The following is an 11,839-nucleotide window of genomic DNA, read 5'->3' as shown; positions in this document are numbered from 1 at the left end:
GTTTCTAATTATAATTATTAAATCATTAGTATTTAATAATTAAATTATAATTAAATAATAACTAAGTCTTATAATAATTAAATAATTAATTAATCCTTATTTTAAGTCTTATTATAATAATCTCATAATATAAGTTTAATAATTACCATAAGTATTTTCATTAATAATAAAAGTATTATTAATCATAAGTTTAATTAAAAGTTTAATTAAATCGTAATTAATTAATAAATGATATAATAAATATATATCATAAGTCTTAAATTAAATTAATTAATTTTTATATCATAATTAATTTATTAATAATGAAATTCATTATTTATATCATAAGTCATAATTAATAACAATAAGTTTTAATTAAAAGTTCATCGGGTCATAACTTGAGCCCCGAGAATCAGTTTTCGGCGAGTCTTATATATATCTTCGCCTAACCAACCCACCCGACACCTTAGTGTGCTCAAGAATACCCCAAGAACAGCAAACAAGTCGTGACTTACAGCCATAAATCAACTTGTAGCTTTAATCCGTTCAAAAGCATGTTCTAGTCATACCGGGTGATCCGTGGCTCGGATTTCGATGACCCGAACATGAAAGTTCATCCCATCATTAATACTAACACACTAGTACACCCTAAAGAATCCAAAAATGATCACAAAGTCGTACCATACCTGATTCAATTCGTTCTTACATTTTAATTTCCATTAAACACCATTTTAACCATATCTAGAGCTCCGGTAATCGAAATAACATGAATCCGGAGTCTAAAATTAATGTCTTGATGAGAGGAACTCATCTAAAAACTCTAATTTCACTTTTATATCAGTTATATTTACAGAAAACAACAATCAAACCGTTGTCCCAAAACAATCAAACCGAAAACATGAATTAACGAGCATTTCTACGCATACAATCAACAATACAATAATACATAAGCATCATACTATCATTATAACATATAAAATCAGAAAAATAAATGAAAAATTGAAAAGTTAGGGTTAGGGTTTATACCCTAATCAAGAATCAAGAAGATGAAGCTTGTAGATCGCGAAAAGGAGAATCCGTTTGTGTATCTAGCCTTGCAAAATGATATACAATTGGATTATTGATGGTGTTGGCTGATTTTTTTTATGGTGGTGATAGCTAGGTTTCGGCCAAAAAATAAAAGAGGGAGAGGAGAGAAAACAAGCTAGGTTTTAGGAAAAATGAGATGGTGAAATGAAAAAAATTGGGGGAAGGGGGTTAGGCCTTGCATTCGGCCGAATTTTACATGGGGGTGGGCCCCATTAGCCCACTTTTATGTTTAGAAGAAAATCTTGTGGCCCGAACGCCCGATCGAAACCTGAATCGCGAAAATACGATTAAATAATCGGAGAGATAACAAATACGCGACGAAAAATATATATAAACACTATATATAAATATATGACATTAAAATATCATATTTAGAATAATTAGGATTTAAAAATCCCAAAAGCTCGACCGTTGGTTTGAAAATCGAAAAGATTCGCCAGATAGAAATCCGCGTCACGTAGAAACGTATAACTTAAAATATGAATACAAATATTCATTTAACACATAATAATTAATATATTATTACAAAAATAATAATATAGGTTATAGAAATGACGTGGCACGAATAACAGTTAACGGGCGTTAAATAATTAACGGTAAAAGATAACAGAAAATGTAAGGTCGTTACAGTACCTTCCCGTTACGGAAATTTCGTTCCGAAATTAAAGCAGGTGCAGGGGTTGACTCGGCATTTAGGAACAAATGCGGGTACTTCTGCTTCATCTGATCTTCACGCTCCCAAGTGAACTCGGGACCGCGTCTGGCGTTCCAACTAACCCGGACAATAGGAATTCTGCTCTGCTTAAGAGTCTTAACCTCTCGATCCTTAATTTCAAACGGTTCTTCAATAAAATGAAGTTGCTTATCAACATGCAACTCCTCAAGAGGAATAGTCTCATCGGCTTCGGCCAAACACTTCTTTAAATTCGATACATGAAAAACGTCATGAACAGCACTGAGTTCTTATGGTAATTTCAAATGACAAGCCACTGGTCCAACTCTCTCAATAATCTCAAATGGCCCAACAAAACGAGGACTCAACTTTCCCTTTTTACCAAAATGTATCACGCCCTTCCAAGGTAATACCTTCAACATAACACGGTCACCGACCTGAAACTCAATATCGTTACTTCTCTCATTGGCATAGCTCTTTTGCTGGCTTCTGGCGGTTCTCAGTCTTTCCTAAATCTGTACGATCTTCTCGGTAGTCTCATGAAAAATTTCTGGGCCTGCGATTTGAGCATCCCCAACCCCATGCCAACAGACATGAGACCTACACTTTCTACCATACAGAGCTTCAAACGGTGCGGCTTTAATACTTGCATGATAACTGTTGTTATAAGAAAATTCAGCTAGTGGCAAATATCTATCCCACCCATTACCAAAATCAATAACACACGCTCGCAACATGTCTTCTAACGTTTGAATGGTCCTTTCACTCTGACCATCCGTCTGCAGATGATAAGAGGTGCTCATATCCAACTTAGTTCCTAAAGCTTCCTGTAAGGATCACCAAAACCTTGATATAAATTGACTGTCTCGGTCTGAAATGATTGATACAGGAACACCATGTCTAGAAACAATCTCCTTCAAATACAAACGAGTAAGCTTCTCCATCGAATCTGTTTCCTTAATCGAAAAAAAGTGAGCTGACTTAGTGAGTCGATCTACAATCACCCAAATGGTATCATAGCCACCCGCAACTCTCGGTAACTTCGTAATAAAATCTATCGTAATACATCTTTAACCTTAGCACATGTCAAACACTTAGCCACATCAGCCTTCAAATTAGGCCACCAATACAGTTCCTTAAGATCATGATACATCGTTACTGAACCAGGATGAATAGAGTACCTAGACTTATGAGCCTCATCTAAAACAAGTTGTCGCAGATCACCAAACTTCGGAACACAAAGGCGTCCCGCAAAATACCGAGTACCATCGGTTCGTATCTCAAAATTCTTAGCCATGCCTCTGACTTTTTCGCTCACAAATTTCTCATCATTTAAGGCTTCTTGTTGTGCCTCAAGAATCTGCCTTGCGAGGTTGGTTTGAATTGTCATATTCAAGGCTCTAAACCTGCGAGGTTCAGCCCTTTCTTTACGACTTAACGCATCGGCCACAACATTGGTTTTTTTCCCGGATGATATAAGAGTTCGCAATCATAATCATTCAACATCTCAATCCATATTCATTGCCTCATATTCAACTGTTTCTGATCAAGGATATGTTGAAGACTTTTGTGATCATTGTACATAGTACTCTTGACCCCATAAAGATAATGTCTCCAAATCTTAAGCGCAAACACAACAGCTCCCAACTCTAAATCATGGGTTATATAATTCTGTTTGTGGATATTCAACTAACGTGACGCGTACGCAATAACTTTCTTTCATTACATCAAAACACAACCAAAGCCCTGACGCGAAGCATCACAATACACAACAAAATCGTCATTACCCTCAGGCAGTGACAATATCGGAGCGGTAGTCAACTTCTCCTTCAAAGTTTGAAAAGCAGTCTCTTGTTCATCCTTCCACTCATACTTCTTCCCCGTGTACGTTAAAGCAGTCAGAGGTTTCACTGTACGAGAGAAATATTGAATGAACCTTCGATAATACCCTGCCAACCCTAGAAACTAACGAACCTGAGTAGGAGTCTTCGGAATTTCCCACTTCTCAATTACCTCAATCTTAGCAGGATCAACTTGTATTCCCTGTTTACTAACAATATGTCCTAGGAATTGAACTTCTCTTAGCCAGAAAGCGCACTTAGAGAACTTAGCGTACAACTCTTCTTTCCTCAACAGATCAAACACTAACTTCAAATGTTCTTCATGCTCTTCATCACTTTTTGAATAAATAAGGATATCGTCGATGAATACAATAACGAATTTGTCCAGATAGGGTCTACACACACAGTTCATGAGGTCCATGAACACAGCAGGTGCATTTGTCAATCCGAACGGCATAACAATGAATTCGTAGTGACCGTAACGTGTGCGGAAAGTTGATGATAACCGGAACGAAGATTGATCTTAGAATAAACAGACGAACCATTGAAGTTGATCCAATAGATCATCAATTCTAGGAAGAGGGCAACGGTTGTTCAATTCACAATAATCAATGCACAAAGGAAACGAACCATCTTTCTTCTTAACAAACAGGACAGGAGCTCCCCAAGGGGAAGGACTAGGACGAATGAGATACAGTTGCAACTAACAAAGGAAGAAATATAAAGAGTAGCCATATCAGTGGTGTAGACGTTCAAGGCAATTCCTTCAAAAGGGATAACGAGAATCATAGATTTCAACGTAGATTTCCATTACATTTCTGAAAGGAGGACGTACGAAAGGTGTGGTCTTTCAACGAGAGTGAACTTCCTTGCACAATGAGCGAGGCAATCTAGGATTCATCCTTATTCTTCAATTTATGTGCGGATGAAAAGAAACGTGAATCCTGGGTTATAAAGAATAGTCATCTCCAGGAGAGATGAATCTCCAAAAACGATTCCGTGCATCTCAAAGTATAGAATCATAGGATTGATGTTTACGAGGGTGGTGCGGTTAGCCGTGAATATCGAGAGTAGAAACTTCTTTGACGGTCTATCGTAATATCTATCTGTGATACCAACTATAACAATAGTTGGGGAAAAAACCCACCCAGTTCCTTTCCTGATAACAGGATGACCACTGAACGTACCTCAGAAAACTGGTTTATCGGTCCGTGTTTTGCTCATGTCCAACCAATAGAGGGAAAATATTTATGAGTGTAAGGACTTCCCAACAATTTTATAAAACCGCCATCCAAAGTGGAGTAAGAGTTTTTATCGCTGAACTTAATGGTAGATTTCATCCTTAAACGGTGGATGAGGAGAATTGTGATCCAAACACACTGCAGAGTAATTCGAAAATTTTAATATAAACAATCAAAGAAGTTTTGAAAAAGCTCTAAACGTCTGATGTAACCCCATAAACGGAATGAAGTTCTTAGTAATTTTAGAAGTATGTACAACGTGTACCATTTTACGTAAAATAATTTGACTTAATTAATCAACGAAATAAAGGATTGGATTTAAAATAATTTGGAGGTATAATTTAGTATGTACTAACCAAAATAAGTTAAGGGTAAATTTATTCATTTGATTTTATATGTACAAATATGATTTTATAAATTGCATACATGACAGAAAATCTTACTACTTCTATTTGTCCATAAATCCCATGAGGGTCGCCCAATTAAACAAATGAGTAAATTTTTTTATGAAAAGCAGGGTATCCGTATTTCAGGGGTTACGAGTTGAAGTAAGATCGTTGAAGATCGGGTGAAAGACTTGAATCGTCTTGCGACATCTAATCAACAAATGCTACGAGGTCATGAAAACCAATGAGTTAAATATTGTTTTGACTATTATCAGAACATAAGTCCTTGGGCCAAAACTCTTCCCGAGCGAAGCTGTTGCTAACAAGCAAGTTATGAATGATAAAAGCATGGGATAAAACGAGTTTCCCGTATCTCCACAATTAAGAAAATGAGTATCTTCCCTACCCATGTAATACATCGGAATTTCTGAATGAGTAGTGTAAAAATTTCCTTTGACTCGCTTTCTATTCCTCATGTCACAATATTGGAACTTCTTTATGAATTACCATAATATAATCACGTTGGCCTGCCGCCATTATATTTCACTAATTCATAGTTCCATTCCAATAGCACTACACGATGTCATGACACGCGATCAACCTCGGATTTTCACACAATTTCTTTAAAATAATTTCTTAAACAATGTGCTAAGGATAGCACAAGAGACAAAACATCATAAGTAACGAATAGGAGTAACAATGACAAAGAAATGTCTTCGAAGTACCAAAAATCTCTAGAAGTCAAGAATGACATTTTCCGGTTCAAAAACCAAAGCACATAGGCACAATGGCACAAAGGCACGTAATATAACAAGAATGTTATATACCTAAACATAATAACTGACATTGAAATGCTGAGCATTTAGAAGTAAAGAATGACATCTCGCGTAATATAACTCAAATGTTATATACATTACCGTAATAGATAACATAGAAGTGTCGAGAATTTTAGAAGTCAAGAATAACATCCCTCGGTTTCACTACCCGAGGTGTTCTTATAAAGATAAGTTCGCATGAGTCAAAGAATACATTTAAATCGGTATGGGAGTTCCTCCCGGATTCAGAACATAATAGAGATGTATGTATGATAACAATATACATACCAATACGATACAAATAATCACATATAATAATATATTATAGGCCGGGCTGTAGAGTAGACTCACTAATGCACCCTATCGACTCGAGTAACGACATCAATGCAGCCTAATTCCCTATAACCAGAGCTCTAATACCAACTGAAATGACCCGTCAAAGTACACTTAATGACCATCGTTATCTTGGTCCCATAGCTTGATCATAACTCTATATGAATTTGATAAATAACCTTGCATTCTTTATTTAAAAATGATTTCCTATAAAGGAAACCTACCCAAAATGTGTAAGTTTAGAAAAATCATACATTATTACTTAACCAAAAGTTGACCAACACAAGTCAACAACATCTACTATTAAATGTATCAAAATATAATGCAAGTTAATGTTTAACAAAAACTGCCATCATAAATATGCAGACTCTCTAAGCACAGCGGAAGCATTCAATCATGAACCTGAGAATAAAACATGCGAGTAACTGTTAACAAAAATGTTGAGTGAATTATAGGTTTAATGTTGCAAACAATATTTAATTTAAACCATAAAAATTTATGTTTAAAAACATAAAAACTCCTTTTTGGACCACAAAATTATATGCTAGAAAACATATAAAAACATTATTCCATTTCCGTGAGCCACCTGGTAACCACTTAACCATTTATTTACCCTTGCCAAATACAATAAATAATATACACCGAACAAGTGTATCTTCAACTAAATACGAAGTACTTAACATTTCGATTATAAATTGCTAACGCGACTAGCTCGAAATGGGGTTGTCAAACCCGATAGATCTATCCATAGGATTTGCGTTCACAAGTAGAAACTAGTGATTACAATTACCAGATTAGGGAATATTTTTATTCGACTCACAATGAATAATTTAAACCAACTTCCATTTGTGTCCATTACGTAAAAATAAAATGCATGTATTCTCATCCTAAAAGATTTAAAATAGAAAAATGCGACTATAACTCACCTTAATAGAAAACGAAGTAACCACACAAATATGCGAACAGAACATGAAGTAAAGTGATCAGGAATGATCATAACGCCGAACTATAAGTAAAGCAGGTCGATATAAATAACTAACTTAGGTCAAGTCTTAGTATGATAGCTATTGTACATGTTGCAAGTAGACATAGAACAACACTCAACATGCATCGGTTTGATCGGAACAGCGTACGGACACACACTTTGTATTTTTAGAAAGTTTCTATTTTTAGCAGGTTTCCATTTTTAGAAAGTTTCTATTTTAGGAAAGTTTCTATTTTAGGAAAGTTTCTATTTTAAGAAAGTTTCCAAATTTAGAAAGTTTCCATATTTAGAAAGTTGCTATTTTTGGAAAGTTTATAAGTTAGGAAAGTTTCCTTAATTAGAAAGTCAATAAAAGTCAACTGAAAGTCAAAGTCAACCGAAAGTCAACTCAAAAGTCAACCTTGGTCAAACATAGTCAACATTAATTTTAAAAGTATAAGTTATATTAATAATATAGGTTATAATGTTATTTAAAGTCATATATGTATAATTATGTCATAACATAAGTTTAATTAAATTAAAATGAATTATTAAAGTTAACATAATTTTAAATGATATAATTAATATAACATAAGTATTTAATTAAGTAATTAAATATTAGTCATAATATAAGTATTATTAATTAATAATAGATTTTAAATCATACCATAAGTATTATTAATTAATAATGAAATATTAATCATATCATAAGTTTCTAATTATAATTTTTAAATCATTAGTATTTAATAATTAAATTATAATTAAATAATAACTAAGTCTTATAATAATTAAATAATTAATTAATCCTTATTTTAAGTCTTATTATAATAATCTCATAATATAAGTTTAATACTTACCATAAGTATTTTCATTAATAATAAAAGTATTATTAATCATAAGTTTAATTAAAAGTTTAATTAAATCGTAATTAATTAATAAATGATATAATAAATATATATCATAAGTCTTAAATTAAATTAATTACTTTTTATATCATAAGTAATTTATTAATAATGAAATTCATTATTTATATCATAAGTCATAATTAATAACAATAAGTTTTAATTAAAAGTTCATCCGGTCATAACTTGAGCCCCGGGAATCAGTTTTCGGCGAGTCTTATATATATCTTCGCCTAACCAACCCACCCGAAACCTTAGTGTGCTGAAGAACATCCCAAGAACAGAAAACAAGTCGTGACTTACAGCCATAAATCAACTTGTAGCTTTAATCCGTTCAAAAACATGTTATAGTCATACCAGGTGATCCGTGGCTCGAATTTCGATGACCCGAACATGAAAGTTCATCCCATAATAAATCATAACACACTAGTACACCCTAAAGACTCCAAAAATGATCACAAAGTCAGACCATACCTGATTCAATTCGTTCTTACATTTTAATTTCAATTAAATACCATTTTAACCATATCTAAAGCTCCGGGAATCGAAATAACATGAATCCTGAGTCTAAAATTAATATCTTGATGAGAGGAACTCATATAAACACTCTAATTTCACTTTCATATCAGTTATATTTACAGAAAACAACAATCAAACCACTATCCCAAAATAATCAAACCGAAAACATGAATTAACGAGCATTTCTACGCATACAATCAATAATACAATAACATATAAGCATCATACTATCTTTATAACATATAAAATCAAAAAAATAAATGAAAAATTGAAAAGCTAGGGTTAGGGTTTATACCCTAATCAAGAATCAAGAAGATGAAGCTTGTAGATCGCGAAAAGGAGAATCCGTTTGTGTATCTAGCCTTGCAAAATGATATACAATTAGATTGTTGATGGTGTTGGCCGATTTTTTTATGGTGGTGATAGCTAGGTTTCTGCTAAAAAATAAAAGAGGGAGAGGAGAGAAAACAAGCTAGGTTTTAGGAAAATGAGATGGTGAAATGAAAAGTGAAATGAAAAAAAATGGGGGAAGGAGGTTAGGCCTTGCATTCGGCCGAATTTTACATGGGGGTGGGCCCCATTGGCCCACTTTGATGTTTAGAAGAAAAGCTTGTGGCCCGAACGCCCGATCGAAACCCGAAACGCGAAAACACTATTACACGATTAAATAATCGGAGAGATAACAAATACGCGACGAAAAATATATAAAAACACTATATATAAATATATGCCATTAAAATATCATATTTAGAATAATTAGGATTTAAAAATCCTAAAAGATCGACCGTTGGTTTGAAAACCGAAAAGATTCGCCGGATAGAAATCCGCGTCACGTAGAAACGTATAACTTAAAATATGAATACAAATATTCATTTAACATATAATAATTAATATATTATTACAAAAATAATAATATAGGTCATAGAAATGACGTGGCACGAATAACAGTTAACGGGCGTTAAATAATTAACGGTAAAAGATAACGGAAAAAGTAAGGTCGTTACACTGTCTGTATATGTTGATTCGCAGTTAGTTGCAAATCAATTCAATGGGATATTTGAAGCACATGATGAGTCGATGCAAAAGTACTTAAAACTTGTGCAAGAGCTCGCGGTGGACTTCGATTTATTTCAGATAACTCAGGTTTCAAGAACATTGAATAAAAAGGCGGATGCGCTCAGTAAGTTAGCCGCCTTAACATTCAGCCATTTTAAGAAAGAAATTTGGGTCGAGGAAGTGAAAGTAAAATCCATCGAGACAGGCGGTGTATCTGCCGCAGTTGAAGAAGAGGAGCAGAGTTGGATGACACCGATAGTAGAATTTTTGAACAAAGGAACATTGCCGATGGATTCAATAGAAGCAAGAAAGATTAATATGAAAGCACCAATGTATTTTTTAGACAAAGGAATTCTATACAGAAAGTCTTTTCTAGGACCCCATTTGCGGTGTCTTAATCCAATTCAAGCAGAATCGATCATACGGGAAGTGCACGAGGGAATGTGCGCTTTGCACTCGGGACACAAAACAGTTGCGTCCAAAATAATGCGGCTCGGGTACTATTGGTCGTCAATGTACAGAGGTGCTGTAGAAGTGATACGCAAATGTCAGTCGTGTCAGCTTCACGCACCGGTAAGCAAGGCTCCGCGACATCCAATGATATCGGTCGCATCTCCATGGCCATTCTGCAAATGGGAAATTGACATAGTGGGGCCATTCCCCGCAGGACCAGGAGGTGTAAAGTTTCGGGTATTGGCCATTGATTATTTTACAAAGTGGGTATAAGCCAAACCGCTGAAAACAATTTCGGGCAAGCAAATCCGAAATTTCGTATGGGAAAACATCGTCTGTCGGTTTGGAATACCAAATGAAATAGTAAGTGATAATGGTACACAGTTTGAGGGTAATCCATTTAGCAATTGGTGCCAAGAGCTGAACATAAAGCAAACATTCACATCAGTCGCATACCCCCAGGCGAACGGTCAGTGTGAGGTTACGAATCGGGATATCGTGTTAGGAATTAAAGCAAGGCTCGGATTGTGCCAAAGGGGTTGGATAGATGAACTGCCGAATGCACTGTGGGTACACCGCACAACTCTAAAAGGCGCAACCAATGAAACACCTTTCAGTTTGGTGTACGGGTCCGAGGCTGTAATACCCGCTGAAATAAATGTGCCAACTATGCGCATAGCTTCCTTCGATGAAAGTAGCAATAGCGAAGAACTGTGTGAAAATCTAAACTTAGTTGAAGAGCGCAGGGAAATGGCAGCCATAAAAGAAGCAATCAACAAACAAAGAATTGCAAGCTACTATAATAAGCGCGTACAACCATTATCTTTCCAATTGGATGACTTGGTGTGGCGAAAGAATGAAGCAAGCAGAGCAGAAGACACGGGCAAACTCGGACCTAAATGGGAAGGACCATACAAGGTTATTAGCGTAAGCGATACAGGGGCGTATCGACTAGCAAGTTTAGATGGAAAACAATAAAACGCACCTGGCATGCGCAAACACTGAAACGGTGCTACATATGAAAAAACTACAAAGGGATTGATCACCCCAGACAACTGTTTAAAGTTTTTATTATGTAAATTTTTATTTTTTATTGTAAAACATGACAACTAAGTGTTGGTCAAGTGATATGTTTGAAATAAATTGAATCATGCAATTTAAGCCAATAACTTGTGCATTTTTACGTTTGTTGATTGCATGCCCTTTAAGCCGCACAGGGACACACTTCAAATCTCAAGTGGCATAGTTTAGTTTGGTTACTAATACTATTTTTAATGGTGACAGTAGTAAAACATTGGTTTGTTTCAAACGCTCGTACACCGCTCAAGACGGAGACTTGCACAGTCTAGACTATAAAACACAAGTTTGGTTTACTTGTTTAAATAACCCGGACATTGGCGTGGTCGGAAGACTCTTGAGTATAGACATTGGTTTGTCTATAGTACGGGTAAATTACATTGGATTGTATATGCGTACACACTTATAAATTTTTTTATAAAAGTCTTGAGTATAAACTTATAAGCATTGGTTTGCTTACTTTTGAGTAAAACATTAGATTGTTAGCGCAAGAATAAAAAGATCATGAAAT

The 11,839-nt window shown here is 34.9% G+C and overlaps 1 protein-coding gene across 1 annotated transcript; it reads left to right on the top strand.

The window, feature by feature from the left end:
• The first annotated feature begins 9,264 nt into the window (after positions 1-9,264).
• Positions 9,265-11,229, top strand: LOC139860149 (uncharacterized). Its single transcript, XM_071848922.1, has 4 exons — positions 9,265-9,277; positions 9,722-10,488; positions 10,636-11,019; positions 11,107-11,229. Exons 1-4 carry the CDS (start codon positions 9,265-9,267, stop codon positions 11,227-11,229), a joined length of 1,287 nt encoding a protein of 428 aa, XP_071705023.1.
• The last annotated feature ends 610 nt before the right edge of the window (positions 11,230-11,839 follow it).

The sequence above is a fragment of the Rutidosis leptorrhynchoides genome, chromosome 7 (assembly GCF_046630445.1).
Source record: "Rutidosis leptorrhynchoides isolate AG116_Rl617_1_P2 chromosome 7, CSIRO_AGI_Rlap_v1, whole genome shotgun sequence".
NCBI lineage: Eukaryota > Viridiplantae > Streptophyta > Magnoliopsida > Asterales > Asteraceae > Rutidosis > Rutidosis leptorrhynchoides.
This window is presented reverse-complemented; position numbering and strand designations above follow the sequence as displayed.

Coding starts and splice junctions, on each gene's coding strand:
- LOC139860149 (XM_071848922.1), top strand. Junction 10,489..10,635: donor CAGGAGGTGTAAAGTTTCGG/GTATTGGCCATT, acceptor AATGGTACACAG/TTTGAGGGTAATCCATTTAG. Junction 11,020..11,106: donor AAATGGCAGCCATAAAAGAA/GCAATCAACAAA, acceptor GTGTGGCGAAAG/AATGAAGCAAGCAGAGCAGA.